Below are 15,617 nucleotides of genomic sequence, written 5' to 3'. Positions count from 1 at the left end.
CTGGCATTGCCCTGGGGTCAGCAAAGCAGCCTTTCCACATGAAAGGTTTCTCCCTGCCCTTCCTAGCACGTTTCTTTTAAGCAAAACCCTGTTTGTGCTGCTTTAATAAGAAAAGGGAAGAGAGGGATGACAATCACGTTGTGAAATCTGGAAAAAGTCTTCCACTGCAGCAGAGATTTTGTTTTTGACAAGCACAGATCCATTGGGAAGCATCAAGCTCCCTTTCTTTCATCCTCCTTGGGTCTGAATGCACGAAAAACTCAGTGCTCTTGAAGGCAGAAATTGTTTTCCTGAGGTTCAGGACTGAGTCAAAGTTCCATGAAACAAGTTCCTTTTAGTTTAAGAAAGCTTAATTAACTAGACAAGTTTACAGAACCGTTGCCAAGCTGGGATGATCTATGGCTGCAATTGATGTTTGCGCCGACCGCTTTTGACATGTCAGGAGCTAACGATTCTCGCTGTAGGCATCTGGATGTTTCCCTACTTAGCTGTGTTCTGCTGCTCCCATTTCTGCCTGGCACCAGAACAGCTCTGCTCTGAGGCTGAGCCAACTTTTGGCTGGCAGCACACGCTGCTGCTTGGCAGGAGTGGGAGCAGTTGGATCCGCAGCCTGTTCGTCCCAGAGACTGTCCAGAGCCTGCTCCACAACCCCGTCCCTGACAGGCTGCGTGAGATCCAGAGGTTTCTTTTTATACCTCACTTCCCAGCCCAGCAGTGGCCTCTGTGCTGAGCTATTTCCATCCTTTCCCACTGCAGATCCCCCTCCTCAGCAGGGATGCAGTGCCAGGAGCTGGTGAGGGCAGGCAGGGTGTGTGCGGATGTGTCCCACGGGATCCTAACCAGGCTGCCTTTTCCAGGGATAGAGATGGAGGTTGTGAACAGCTGTGAAACCAACAACGGGGGCTGTTCCCACGTGTGCCACCACACCAGCTCTGGCCCAGTCTGCACCTGTAACTTTGGCTTTAGGCTGGAAGAGGACCAGAAGTCGTGCACGGGTAAGGAACGGGAAAAGGCCAGACCTTGATTTCCAAGCACATCCTGGGTAAAGATGAGGATCCCTCTTGGGATCTTTGGTCAGGATCCCTCTTGGTTACTGTGTATGTGCACTTCAAACGGGCTAAAGAGGCTAGAGAGTGATGGAAAGTGAGAGCAGATGAAATATTGCTCTGCTCAAAGATACCCCAAGCTTCTCTCAGGATATATGTGGACAGCACTTATGACTTGGCCAGTAATTATGACTTCCAAACTAATTAGTTTTTCCCGGATGACACTGCCCTAAGCAGGAGTCAGTCAAATTACAAGTTATCCTGCTTGTAAGGACAGAAAACCTGTAACCACAATCCCCAGCTGGGAATCACAATGAACTCCCCTCAAGGACTCAGGATTCCTCCCTCGGTGGGGAGGACGATCTGTTAACACAAAGCTCCCTGGTTTCACGAGGAACTCGAGAATTTTGGCTTAGCATTTGGCAGCAGATCAGTGAAAGCTCCCCAGAACTAGTCAGGGAGCAGTTTACCAGTCCCTGCCACCACTCTGCAGTGTATTAACACCTTTTTTTTTTCTCATTTAGATATCAATGAGTGTGACACGGGTTCTCACTGTTGTCAGCAAGACTGCTACAACTACCCTGGGGGCTACGAGTGCTCCTGCCACGCCGGGTACAGGCTCAGCACCGACGGCTGTGGCTGTGATGGTGAGTGCCAGCACCTCCCTGGGCACCAGGCAGGGCCACACAGGGAATGGGTCCCTCTACTTCTAATTTGCCTCTTGTCACTCACCTCAGTTTGTTTAGTCTTGGGCAGCTCGGTTCTAGCCCCTGTGCTAAGCCCAGCCCAACTGGAGAGGGGCAGTGGGATTTTTGAACACATCAAGATCAGGTTGGGCTAACTCAGAGTGAGCTGACCCCATTATTTCCCAAAAAATATTTGATGTTTAACCCCAGAGGGCAACACTGCCCATCACTTTCACCCAAGGGATAAAGACAAATAACAGTGTCTGTATAAAAAACAGCCAAGATAGTGACTAATGAAGCTTTTAATTAGGAGAACAGGAAATTCTCCTACCTGGTTGAGAACAGCCAGGCATTTCTTCCAGTTTCTCCCAGCTCCTACCAGTTTTCCTGCCAGCTTTCTGATGAGTCACCTTCTCAGCAGAAGGAATGTGGGGAAAAACCCCCCTAATAATTGTTCTCACTTCCAAAGTTCTCAACATTTCCCAGGGGAAAGAGCCAAACACACCCACCTGTTCCTACACAATTAATAATGGATGGGAACTGAAGCCCAGCACATTTTTTTGTTGAAACCCAGGCATCCTTAATCCCTGAGGTTGTTTAACTCCATTTTTAGAGCTGATGGCTTCACATATTTAGCAGAGAGGATGCCACCAGCCTATAACTGCTGCATGGCCAGGCCCCTGTCGCTGCTCCTGTCCCACTGGAGTGTCCCATGTTTTGTAGATGTGGATGAGTGCTCTGCAAACAACGGTGGGTGTGAACACACGTGCCAGAACCTGCCAGGGTCGTTCCAGTGTGGCTGTGACATTGGGCACAAGCTGGATGAAGACAGAAGGAGCTGCATCAGTAAGTGCCTCGTCCAAGATGCCTCAGCTGGGCAGTGGGTCCCTCCTCTGCCTCCTGTCCGAGCCAGGGCCACACAGATTGGAGCTCCTTAGCCCTGCACCTCATCTCCTTCATCTCCTTCACAGCATCTGAGCAGTGGCAGGGCCTCAGCCCAGCCCTGGAAAGCTTTCCCAGGCAGGACCACTCCTGTTTCAGCCTTGTTCACAGCACTGTCCAAAGAAGTGCAGGGAGCTCTGGCACAGCTACACCTCCGACAGCTGCCCAGCCTGCAGTGTTAAACCCTGTCTCCATGGTAAACACAGAGCCAGAGCCCCTTCCCCAGCCTCTACAGCTCTTCCTTGTAAGAAAAAACATTATTTATTTGTAGCAGTACAGAGATCTTGAGCTCACATACCTGACCTGGGCCCTCTCTGGCCAAAAAATCCCCCAACAAACAACCTGGGAAAGTTTTAGAGGTGTCAAAACAGGGCGAGCTCAGCGCTGCAAACCTGAGAGCCACGGAGAGTTCTGGTTTCCCTTTGCTGCTGCAGAGCTCCTGAACCAGCTCCTGTCCCACTGCTCACCTCCCATGGACCTCATGGAGCTCCTGTCCCACTGCTCACCTCCCATGGACCTCATGGAGCTCCGGTCCCACTGCTCACCTCCCATGGACCTCACAGAGCTCCTGTCCCACTGCTCACATCTCAGAGACCTCCCAGATCTCCTGTCCCACTGCTCACATCTCAGAGACCTCCCAGATCTCCTGTCCCACTGCTCACCTCCCAGAGACCCTGTCTCGTTCCCACTGTGACGCTGTCACCTCTGTCCCTGCTCCCCAGCCATCGAGGACACGGTGGAGGCCCTGGATGGCCGGCGCCCCGTCATCCGCCCCATCCCTCACGTGGCCATCCTGCGGGACGAGTTCACCCAGCTCTTCAACGACGACTACGAGGAAGAGGAGGAAGAGCTGGAAGCACGAGGGGAGCACACGCTGTCAGAGAAATTCGGTGGGCATTTTGCAGCAGCGGTCAGTGCCGTGCTTTGCCTGGGACTCTTCGGGAATGATGGTGCAGGCTGGGTTTATATGTTTGGTGAACACACCAGGCCTGTTGAGTGCCTTTTCTGCCTTTAGCCCTGCTGCAGCCTCCACATGGGGAGGCTCCAAGCTGCCCAGGGTGCTGCAGCAGCCTCGGGGAGCCTCTCACCCGTGCTGCCTCTCGTTGCAGTGTGCCTGGAGCACACGTTTGGCCCCGACTGCAGCCTGACCTGTGACGACTGCCAGAACGGAGCGGCGTGCGGCGCCGAGGGCAGCGGCTGCCTCTGCGCGCCCGGCTGGACGGGCGTGCTGTGCAACCAGAGTGAGTGCAGCTCTGTCCTCTGCCCCGGGCTGTGCAGCCCTGCGAGGCCGTGGCCAGGCTGAGCCCCATCTCCCTCTCCATCCCCAGCTTGCCCGGCCGGCACCTTCGGCAGCAACTGCAGCCAGAGCTGCCGGTGCCAGAACGGCGGCACCTGCGAGCCTGCCACCGGCGCCTGCCGCTGCCCGCCCGGCGTGGCCGGAGAGCTCTGCCAGGACGGTGAGTCCAGCCTCCCCTCGCCCTCTCTGTCCTCCTCCTCCTTCCTGCTGCCAGTGTCTCAGCAGAGGTTTGCCATCGCTTGATGCACTGCCGAGTTTTCCCCAGCCTGGGCCAAGGGTGGGCTGTTCCCAGAAAGCAGCACTGGGATAGAGCTGTAGGGCTTAAAGTCTACAGCACAGGTTGTAAAGTGTCCAGAGCAGGAGCAAGCATAAGGGAGAGGGCTTCAGAATGCTTTCCAAGAGGATTTATTCCATGGAAGGGTCAGGGAGCAAAGACAGAGGAGGTAGGTGTGTAAGGGTTTTTAAACGGGGGTGGTTTGAGGGCAGGGGATAAATCAGCAGCTAATCAGAGATGTCCTGGGGACGGGTAAAGGACAGGGTTCACAAAAGCATCTTCCAGTGAGGGGAGTGGAGGGGGTTGGGGCCACATGGACTAATGGGACATTGAACTTCAGGGGAATTCCAAACAGGGGGTTGGCACCAGGTAGGATTGACAGGGAACTCAGGGTGGATTGACAGTGGGGTGGAAGGTGCAATTTGGACCAAACCATTACCTTGGGCAATAACATAATGTGCCATTAGGAGTAAAAACACACTGCAACAATCATTGGAGAAATGCTGTTCTGGCCATGGCTGGTGCTGCTCTCAGATATCCCAGTTGTGCTTCTCTGAAGGCTGGAAGTGTTTCCTGTGGGGTTCCCTACACTGGTCCTTTTGTAGCTGCTCATCAGCTGCATCTTTCAGGTCTCTGGTTGAACCATCCCAGTGAGAGGGGCTGGAACACATTCCTGCTCCATCTGAGTGCATCAGCCACTGAGTCTTGTGTGGAATAATGTCATTTTAAACCAGCACTCTTCCCCCACAAAACAGTGCTCCAGGTGTTCTGTCTTTTGCACTCAAAGTCTCTGTTCACTGTTCATCCACAACTGGAGGCAGAGATCTCTATTTCATGGGACATTCAGTGGCAGACACAGAAAAGAAATGTCAAACCCACGATTTCCATGGTTAATTTCCATGGAAACCATGGAGGGATTTACCACCCAAAGCACTGGAAAGCTGTGACAGCAGTAGTTACCCAAAGTACCCAAAGGAGGTGTCACTGCTGGTGGTGCTCATTTCTTGCACCCAAAGGGTTAAAATTTGGGGGACATAATTTGAAAACCAGAAAGAGGGAGACAATCAGAGATTCAGACAAAAGGACTTCAGTCACATGTTGGGAGCATATGGGAACTATTACTGAAGGAGGAGAGTGAAGCAGAATGCAAATGAACACAAGAGATACCCCGACCTCTTCTTTCTGTAGGAAGGAGGTGATTGAGGGGGACAGAGAGAAAACAGGAAGGTAAAATGAAAATAAACAATGCAGAATTGCTCTGTTGTCCCAAGGTGGCATTTCCTCTGCTCCTCTGTTCGTAGGGACGAGGCACGTGCTGCTGGGCAGCTGCTGGCCAGAGCACTGTGCTGACACAGCCGGTCTGCCATGTGCTTCCAATACTGAGATCTTTAGCATAACTGAGAAAAAACAATAATTTTATTCACTTAATAGTGCAAATATCCCTGTGGCTTTTCAACAGGAGCAGCCACATGGGTTGCTTTCTCACGGCGGACAGCCTTGACCTCTCAGAGCCCTCTGGGTGGGTTATTTCTATCCCAACCAGCAGAGTTGCTGGTCTCACTGAGTGCAGAGCTGATGGGTGCCCTGGAGCACCACAAGTGGCAGCAAGTGACATCCCCTGTGACAGCTGATTTGGAGCTGGTGCAGGGAATCTGATTGCTCTGCCCCTGGGTGCATCCCTGCTTGGGTGCATCCCTGCTTGGGTGTATCCCTGTCCTGGGTGCATCCCTGCCCTGGGTGCATCCCTGCCTGGGTGCATCCCTGCCCTGGGTGCATCCCTGCCCTGGGTGCATCCCTGCCCTGGGTGCATCCCTGTCCTGGGTGCATCCCTTCCCTGGGTGCATCCCTGCCTGGGTGCATCCCTGTCCTGGGTGCATCCCTGCCCTGGGTGCATCCCTGCCCTCACACAGCTCCAGTTCTGGTGTGTTTCTCTCAATTAAATCAACCTGCTGAAACTGGCTCATCTTCCCAGGAAACCTCTCTTTGTTCCTCTGTTACTAGGGTGCCCCAAGGGATTTTTCGGGAAGCACTGCAGGAAAAAGTGCAACTGTGCCAACCGGGGTCACTGCCACCGGATTTACGGAGCCTGTCTGTGCGATCCCGGCCTGTACGGCCGCTTCTGCCACCTGGGTACACCCGGATTCCCCCCGGATTCCCCCTGGATTGCCCCTGGATCCCAGCTTTTCTGCCTGGGAGCTCTGCCCCTGGCTGAGCAGCTGTTCCTCTCCCTGCAGCGTGCCCCAGGTGGGTGTTTGGGGCCGGCTGCTCGGAGGAGTGCCGGTGCCTGCAGCGCAACTCGCGGGACTGCGACGCCAGGGACGGCTCCTGCCACTGCAAGCCCGGCTACCACGGCCAGCACTGCCAGCACAGTGAGTGAGGCACAGGGTCACCCGTCCAGCTGCCTTGGAAAAGGCCTCTGGGGTCATCAAACCCAACCTGGGACCCAACACCACCTTGGCACCCTGACCACGGCACTGAGTGCCACGTCCAGGCTTTTCTTGAACACCTCCAGGGGTGGAGATGTCACCACCTCCCTGGGCAGCTCGTTCCAATTCCCAGTCACCCTTTCTGTGAAGAATTTCTTCCTAATGTCCAGCCTAAACCTCTCCTGGTGCAGCTGAAGGCTGTGTCCTCTCGTTCTGTTGCTGTTCCTGGGAGCAGAGCCCAGCTGGCTGCACCCTCCTGGCAGGGAGCTCTGGAGAGTGATGAGGTCTGTCCCGACCCTCCTTTTCTCCAGGATAAACAACCCCAGCTCCCTCAGCTGCTCCTCACAGGATTGGTGTCCCAGACCCCTCACCAACCTTCTCTGGACACACTCCAGCCCCTCCACGTCCTTCCTAAATTGAGGAACCCAGAACTGGACACAGCACTCGAGGTGCTGCCCAACCAGTGCCCAGCCCAGGGGAAGAATCACTGCCCTGCTCCTGCTGGCCACACCATTCCTGATCCAGGCCAGGAGCCATTGGTCTTCTTGGCCACCTGGGCACTCTGCTGGCTCATGTCCAGCCTGCTGTCCCTCAGTCCCTGCAGGTCCCTCCATGCCTGGCTGCTGTCCAGCCCCTCTGTCCCCAACCCAGTGCTGCAGGGGTTGTTGTGGCCAAAGTGCAGGACCTGGCACTTGGTCCTGTTAAACCTCATATCCCTGGATGTGTCCCATCTATCCAGCCTGTCCAGGTCCCTCTGCAGAGCCCTCCCACCCTCCAGCAGATCCACACTCACACACTGGTATCCTGTTCCCTCAAAGCACCCCCAGAACATCCCCCTTTCTCCTCCCATGGGCTCTTTTCCCTGTTAATATCCTCGGGGGAAAGCTCTGTGGGGACAGCTGTAACAGTGGTGGGACAGCTGTGACAGTGGTGGTGGGACAGCTGTGACAATGGTGGGACAGCTGTGACAGTGGTGGTGGGACAGCCGTGACAATGGTGGGACAGCTGTGACAGTGGTGGTGGTGGGACAGCCGTGACAATGGTGGGACAGCTGTGACAGTGGTGGTGGTGGGACAGCCGTGACAATGGTAGGACAGCTGTGACAGTGGTGGTGGGACAGCTGTGACAGTGGTGGTGGAGCTTGGAAGGCTGCTCAGCACCCGGGGCCAGGCTCTGCCAGGGGCAAGGAGTCATTTCAGAGCTTCTTCCTCTCTAACTATGGCTGTTCACAGGCTGTGACCCCGGGTTCTATGGGGATGGCTGCAAGAAGAAGTGTAGCTGCTCTCCAGGAGTGCCCTGTGACCCTGTCACCGGGGAGTGTCACCAGGAGTGTCCCCCCGGCTACCACGGCGAGCACTGTGACCAAGGTGAGGCAGGGCCGTGCAGGGCAGCTCTGTGTGTGCTGGGAAATCACCAGTCCTCACCATTTTGCTTCACAAAACGGCACAAAAGCACTTCCAGAGTCCCCTGAGAGCCCCAGCCCACTGCAGATGGTTTGATGGGTGGCCCACAGAGACTTCAGGGGACACAGGAGCTGCCATCCACAGGTCTCTGTGACACACTCTTTTAAGTGGGAGAGAGAATTCCTGGTATAAAATGAGCCTGATTCAGAAAAGGAGAACAAGGTGTCTCTTCACCCTGCCACTGGACATCTCTGTGTTGATTGGTGGAGGTGATTGGGATCTAATTATCCTTCCCTGGCCTTGATGTCTTTTCCCTTCCAGGCAATCCCTGCCCAGCACACCAGTATCACATTTTCTGCTCTGTTCTCTATTTTTTATTGAAACTCTGTTTAATTTGCAAGTGCAAAAGAGTATTTTACATTTAATTTACAAGAGAATTCAAACTTCTGCCTCTGTATGAACCTCCTAGAGCAGTTTTGTGCTCTTCCCGTGAAGGGCCAGATGATGGGATGGTAACTGAACTACCCAGCTCTGTGTATGTCTGACTGTGTCCAACACTCAGGCTCTGAGGGTGCAGATTTTAAAATCCTGGGAGTGGTTTGTGTGCCAGAGAGCTTCACTTTGAGCAGACAAAGGTGCTTTCAGAGAACCTAAAGGCAGTGAGTCATTGGACCAAGGTGATGATTACAAAATATGAACACAGTGTTTGGAAAAGAATAAGTTCTGCCAACCACAGAGCTGAGTGGTGACTGAAAAATCAACCCACTCCTGCTGTTGTGAGGCTGGGGCCTCCTGAACCCACTTCAGCTGGTTAGGTCCTGCAGAAAGTCCCAAAAGTTGGGCACTTGCAGACTGACTGCAGCAGGAGAAGACACTGCATGGAGAGGTTGGAAGTGGCCAGCATCTGGATTTGGATCGGAGCATCCCGGGAATTTCTGTGCTAACTGATGTTCAGCCAAGCACTGCTTCTCCCCAGCCTAGAAGTTGCAGCCATCAGCCTCACTGATCTGCCAGCAAAGGGTCGTGGTGCAGAGCCCCATCTTGGAGAGGGTTTGGTCAGGACAAGAGCTGCAGAAAGCACAAAAATCCCAATGCAATTGCTACCATAGTGCTGGAAGGAGAGGTGGGAGCAGCTCCTGCAGGGCTGTGCTCCCTGGCGGGGTCTGAGAGCCCTGAGCCCCCCGTGGTGGGATGCTGTGGCCCCTGGAGCCCCTGGAACCTTGTCAGGCTTGGTGCTCCCGCTCAGGATATTTTTAAAAAGGGTAAGAAAGGAGCTGAAGGCTGTAGGGGGGAGTCACAGGAAATAACACAAATATTTGTATAGAAATAGTAGGCTCTTGGCTGTTGTTCGGATCTGGAAATTATTAAAGGGTGAAGACAAACATCTGCCATCAATTAGCAAAGAGGAGGAATAACAAAAACTCCACTGTGTCACTGGAAATCGAGGCGCTGCGTTTCCTCTGCGGTTTGTCAGTGCCGGTGTGTTCCCTCTGCTGAAGCTTTTCAGAACATTGGCTTTGGTCAGCATGGAGCTCTTGTGGGGGACTCAGGGAGGATTTAAGGATCTTTGGTCTGGGGCCCTCAGTTTGCATGTCACCGACTGGTTGCTGAATTGTGGCACGGGGTACAAAGATCAAACCGAGCTGGGATCAGCAGAACCACGCTGGCATCCAGAGCAGAGGGAAGGAAAAGCACTTATTCCTCCTCTGGATGAGGATGTTCCTTCTTTCCTGCTTTCTGTCTGTGTCCTGCTGCAAACCTGGCTGCTTCTTAAAATCCTGGTGCTCAGATCCTGGAGGCATTCAGCCAGGGAGGTGAAAACCCTCAGAGCATCTTGGAAAAGCCAAGGGGTGGTTTGGTGTGGGGCTGTGACCCTGGTGCTCTGCACCGCAGCCCAGAGACAGCAGGATGGCTTGGGCAGCGTCCTTGTCCAAAGACTGGAGACCAGTTTGGCCTCAGTTTCTGGGGATGTGAGCGGCCACTCTTGCAGGAAGGAATACTTGTTGAAAGCACACACACAGGCAGACAGACCAGGGCAGCGGTGGCAATGCTGGAGGTGACCAGTGTGGCTCACAGAGGAGTCACACCCAGGCTCACAGAATCACTGATGTTGGAAAAGACCTCCAAGATCACCAAACCCAACCTCTGAGCAAACACCCCCATGCCCACTAAACCACGAGCACAGGTGGGAACCTCTCACAGCTGTGGGAACCCTCCACAGACCCAGAGGCTCCTGCAGCCTGCAGGGCCAGGTTGGTAAAATTCTCTTGGATATCTTGGGGGGGATGTTCTGACCCTGCTGTTCTCCCACAGAGTGCCCTGAGGGGACATTTGGGCCAGGCTGCCAGCATCCCTGTGCCTGTGGAGAAGCACCCTGCGACAGGAGCACGGGGCAGTGCCACTGCCCACCTGGCTGGACAGGACACGACTGTGCCCAAGGTGAGCACGGGCAGCAGTGCAAACACTCAGGGCTTCAGTGTAAAGGGAGCGATTTAGGTGTAGACATCTTGCTTTTCTTTTACTAAAACTCATTTTAAAAACACCCAGTGCCATTAGAATCATCTTTATGGAAAATGAGAAAAAATTGCTGATTTTGATGGTGAGTCTTAACACAATGAAAAAGATGAAGATATTTTTTGTTGTTGCAGTCTTCAGTGTAGGAGAGGAGCCTTTCTTTATTCAGGCATGTTTTTAATTGCCTTCACCAGATTACTCTTTAACTGCTGGAAAACTAGAGAGTCCGAAATGGAAAGCTTTTGCATGATTCTGCAGTATTGCAGCAGCTGGAAGGTATTAGTCACATAGAGATGTCCTGCTCCTAAAATTTTGGCTGAGCAATGAAACTACGTGTGCACAGTGCTTACCATACATTTCAAGCTGCCTTTTTTCCAGGCCCTGGGGCAGCTTAGGGCCAGTTGGAGAAGGATTCTTGCCCTGGTTTTAGCAGTTTAGCCTTTTGCTCCTTCTTTGCAACTCCCAGCAGGTGCTGGGGCAGTGACTGATGTGCTGTCCATGGTGTGACGGCAGCTGTGGAGTCCCTGTGCCAGCAGCACCATTTCTCACTGAGGAGCCCTTGGAGCTGCCTGCGAGTGGCTGCAAATCCAAAATTGGCATGAAAATCCTGGAGTGAGCTCAGAACAGCCCTTAGACAGGGAGCAGGCAGGGCCACGCTGTGCTCGCTGGTGCTGCCAACAAAATCCACGTCTCGCATGAGCGCAGCGCTGACGGCGAGAGGGAGCCTGGAGGGTTCCCCTCTGCCACCTCGGCTCTGATCCCAGTGCTGTGTGTTCTCTGTCTGCTCACGCTCCAGCTTGCCCTGAGGGTCTCTGGGGACCGGGCTGCCAGGAGATCTGCCCAGCCTGTGCCAACAACGCCAGCTGTGACCCCGCCACCGGAGCCTGCCTGTGCCCAGCTGGCTACACGGGCCAGCGCTGCCAGGATGGTGAGTGCAGCCTGGCGTGGGTTCCTCATCTCCAGCAGGAATGGGTGGACTTCAGCTGAGCTGGACCTTCTGCTGCAGTGAGTGGAGCACCCAGTGACCGACCAGGCACTGCCACCCCGAGCTCTGTGCACATCTCCGTGCCCTCACTTATTGGGGTGCAGCCTGGGGACTTCAAAGTCCCTCTGGTCCCATCTCCACTGTAGCAACTCCTGCAGCAGGAGAAAAGAAGGCAAAATGCTGAGCCCCTTGTCCCGTGCAGCACTGCACTCGGGGTGTCAGAGCTGCTGGTGCTCTGCCGAAGCACCGCGGTACCCGGGATTCCAGCAGCCACCTGCAGTCCTTTTTCCCTTTTCCCTTGGCAGTGTGTCCACCCGGCTGGTTCGGCCCCGACTGCCAGCTGAGCTGCAGCTGTGGCAACGAGGGACATTGCCACCCTGTGACGGGGGCGTGCAGCTGCCCGCCCGGCTGGACGGGGCACCACTGCCAGCGAGGTACCACCCCTGCTCTGCCCCCTCGCTCCTGGGCCACTCTGACCCGTGCCAAGCTACACTGCCACCTCCCATTCTCGCCTTCATGCCGTGCCCCTGCCAGGGAAATCTCTCTGAAGTTCTTTGCCGTGTCTGTGCGGTGCTCCACCAGCTGTCCCTGTGCCCAGGGGATGCTGTGCCCGCCGGCCGGGGCAGCGCGGTGCCCACGCTGTGCCCTGGGGCGCACACCAGTGATGGGCTCCTGCTGTGTTTTTGCAGCCTGTGACCTGGGCCGCTGGGGCCCCGACTGTGCCCACGCCTGCAACTGCAGCAACAGCGACGGCAGCTGCAGCGCCCGGAGCGGGCAGTGCCTGTGCGAGGCCGGGTACACGGGCACCCGCTGCGAGCAGAGTGAGTGCTGCCCTGCCCTGCCTCCTCACACCCACCGGCCTGCCGGGCTCCCAGGGACAGGCATCGCCCCAGCCCAGTCCCCCTCCCTGCCTGCCATGCTGATCCTGTGCCCAGGGTGGCTGGGTGATGTGTTTAGCCCGGATTTTTAAAAGTGTTAAGTTTTCTTTTAGAGTTCTTTTGAAAGTTTGAAAGTTTTCATATGATATTCCCCCCCCTTGCACAGCCCCCTGAATATTAGGCTAGCTCAGAGGTCCTAGGCTGTGAGGGGAGGAATATCAGGAGATGGCAAAGATTTCTAAAAGAGGCTCTTATCCTAATATTCATTGATTCAACTCTCTTTATTCTGTGGTGTCCATGTGGAGAGTGGGGCAAAAGAGCACAAACAGGAAATGTCAGGGGTCTATACAGACTTTGGACAGGGTGGGCTTCCCTGGTTCTCCACCAACCCATTTGGGGCAGGAAGGAGGATCCAGGGTTATCTGATCAGAGTCACAGGGTCCTGGGGAAGGGAGCACAGAGTGTCCATGAGCTCACTGTAACACCCATAAAACTTCTTTAGCCTTCTGATCATGTCTACATATTTCTACTGGAGTTCTCACACAATGTTCATGTAAATAATGATAGCTTTACATTCTTCTTTGTAAGAAGAAAGAATTGATAGACTGTTAATTTAACCAGTGTGGTTGGAGAGGTGGCAATTTCATCCTCCAATCCACTGTCACTTTTGAAATTCTATATATTACAAATCAGAAATAAAATTAACTCTTTTTCTTTTTTGAACTTACCAAACTTCTGTGTACTCATTTTGTGTCTAATAGTGACAGATGTGGGTACACACCTGTAAGGGGCGGGTTATAACCCACTGGTTGTTATAAAAAAAGCAGCTGCCAGATATTTTTATTCCACTCAGAATCACCTTGCCTTAGGATAGATTCTCTGGGACCCAGGAAGAGACAAACTCCTCAGTCTCCTTTCTTTCAGAGTGCCCTGAAGGGTGGTTTGGGCAGAGCTGCCAGCACCAGTGTCAGTGTGACAACGGAGCCACCTGTGACCACGTCAGCGGGGCCTGCACCTGCAGCCCAGGCTGGAGAGGAACCTTCTGTGAGCACGGTGAGTACCTGGCCCTGGGCACCAGGCTCCACCCCAGAGGGTTTGTGCTCCCTGTCTGACTTTGTTATCCCGTTACAGCAAAGAGAATTCCTCAGGATGGTCATGGGGGGAGCAACAAGTCGGCAAGCTGCTGCCTCTGGTTTTATTTCTGGAGGGAAAAGGTCTAAGGAAAAACAAAACCACTATTAAAATGTAAATAATAAGTGACTCAGTGGTTGCATAGCTGCCATGGTTGCCTGAGTGTGTACATGTTGCACACAGGATCCCTGGATGCAGGGATCCAGCTCCCCCAGCAGCCTGTCCGTGGTCAGGAACCTCAAGCCATCACTCTCCTGATCCACCACTGCCCTCTCCTGTACCTGCAATGTCCACAGTGGACTTGCATCCAATATCTGCTGCCCTTAGCAGCACTGTCCCACTGTCCCACCAAGGGGCAGGCACCTTTTCCCACTGGGAGGGCTCCAGCTCTGCATTTTGTGTGGATTTCTCCTTTGTTCACACAGCCTGCCCTGATGGATTTTATGGACTGGAGTGTCGACAAGCCTGTGACTGCCTGAATGGTGCCCACTGTGACCCTGTGACGGGACAGTGCCAGTGTCCCCCGGGCTGGACTGGAGCCCGCTGTGCCCAGGGTAGGTGTCTGTGCCCAGGCAGGTGTCTGTGGGAGGTGCCCACCCTGCCCTCCATGGGCACTCTGGAGCCAGGGCTGTCTCTGCTGCCAGGTCATGGGAACCAGAGTTCTGGGTTGTCCATTCCCCACTTGTGATTTTCTCTGTGTGGAATTTAATTTTGGTTCTGGGGGCTCTGCCTGAGCATGTTGTGGTTGAATGCAATGAGGGTTTGGGTATCCAGCAAAACTGCTTCCAAATAGATAAAGGATGTAACAGTGATGGCAGCAGTGTCTGTGTTCGGATGTCAGGCCTGTAGGACACATTATTTCCCTGTAACACCACAAAACCCCCTCACAGAGCAGCCAACCACCACTGACAGATCCTCTCCCAGCCCTTGGGAGGGTTGGCAGGAGCCTGGCTGCTGTAATTCCCATCCAGTGCCCACCATTCCTGCCTGCTCTGCTCCCCTGCAGCGTGCCAGGAGAACAAGTACGGCCAGAACTGCAGCCACACCTGCAGCTGCTTCAACAATGCCACCTGCGACCACGTCAGCGGCCGCTGCCTCTGCTCCGAGGGGTGGACGGGACCCTCGTGCCAGCAAGGTAACCCTTGCCACACCACCTGCTTCCCCTGCCAGCACGGGGAGCAATGCCATCCCTTGGGGTGGGCGAGGAAGTGGGCGAGGAACGCTGCCCACCTGAGCGGGTGGCAAACCAGAAGGTGTCATTGGCTCCTCTGACACTAAAATCCGCCTTGCTGTGTATCAGACCACCCACCCACGGCTCTGGCAGCACGGCACGAGCCCTCAGAGCTGTGTCCTGAGCGGGATGTGTGTCCTGTTTCTCCCTCAGCCTGCCCGGAGGGGTTTTTTGGGAAGAGCTGCCAGCAGCGCTGCCTCTGCCAGAACGGCGGCACCTGCGACCCGGCCACGGGCGGCTGTGCCTGCCCTGCGGGCTGGACCGGGCTGGCCTGCGAGCTGGGTGAGGAAACAACGGGGAACACCTCTGGGGCACACACATCCTGCTTTGGAATGGTTTTCTGATGCTTTTGGGCTTCCTTTTTCACATCTGTTAAGGTCAGGATTGAAGGCACTTGAGACAATAGTTCACGTTCAGACTCAGGTGTTTATTGTTTCTTGTCTGTGTTACAGTCTCACTGCAGTGAGTTCTGCAGTTCTTCACCAACGAGGCACAAAATGGCCAACTGTCTCTTGCTACAAGGTCTTTTAAGGCCAACCTATCTAATTAAGAAATGACACCAAAATTATTTTCACTTTTAACTCAATAACTGATCACTCAGAGTCTTCAGTATGGACTTTACAAAATACCCCAAACCCATGGAGAAGAAGGAAGAAGTTTTCCACCCTGTGATATTACACACTTCCAATCAACTCCCCACCCACAATCCCAGTGCTATCAATCAATTTTGGAAGCCTTCTCCATGGCCTTAGGTTAAATTCAATGTTCTCTTGGGGGTCAGTGCCTGTCAGCACAGCAAGCCCG

The 15,617-nt window shown here is 54.3% G+C and overlaps 1 protein-coding gene across 1 annotated transcript in view; it reads left to right on the top strand.

The window, feature by feature from the left end:
• Positions 1-15,617, top strand: part of MEGF6 (multiple EGF like domains 6) — an 89,222-nt gene that overhangs the window by 65,445 nt on the left and 8,160 nt on the right. The window contains exons 8-24 of the mRNA XM_077788134.1: positions 858-995; positions 1,571-1,693; positions 2,456-2,578; positions 3,397-3,564; positions 3,784-3,915; positions 4,003-4,131; positions 6,247-6,375; positions 6,480-6,614; positions 7,904-8,038; positions 10,388-10,513; positions 11,385-11,516; positions 11,879-12,007; positions 12,263-12,394; positions 13,376-13,504; positions 14,008-14,136; positions 14,589-14,717; positions 14,967-15,095. Coding sequence (XP_077644260.1) covers positions 858-995; positions 1,571-1,693; positions 2,456-2,578; positions 3,397-3,564; positions 3,784-3,915; positions 4,003-4,131; positions 6,247-6,375; positions 6,480-6,614; positions 7,904-8,038; positions 10,388-10,513; positions 11,385-11,516; positions 11,879-12,007; positions 12,263-12,394; positions 13,376-13,504; positions 14,008-14,136; positions 14,589-14,717; positions 14,967-15,095 — 2,247 coding nt within the window. The remainder of the gene's footprint in view (positions 1-857; positions 996-1,570; positions 1,694-2,455; positions 2,579-3,396; positions 3,565-3,783; positions 3,916-4,002; positions 4,132-6,246; positions 6,376-6,479; positions 6,615-7,903; positions 8,039-10,387; positions 10,514-11,384; positions 11,517-11,878; positions 12,008-12,262; positions 12,395-13,375; positions 13,505-14,007; positions 14,137-14,588; positions 14,718-14,966; positions 15,096-15,617) is intronic.

The sequence above is a fragment of the Lonchura striata genome, chromosome 24 (genome assembly GCF_046129695.1).
Source record: "Lonchura striata isolate bLonStr1 chromosome 24, bLonStr1.mat, whole genome shotgun sequence".
Classification (NCBI taxonomy): Eukaryota; Metazoa; Chordata; class Aves; order Passeriformes; family Estrildidae; genus Lonchura; species Lonchura striata.
The sequence above is the reverse complement of the archived record's forward strand: the minus strand, read 5'-3'. Positions and strand labels throughout refer to the sequence as shown.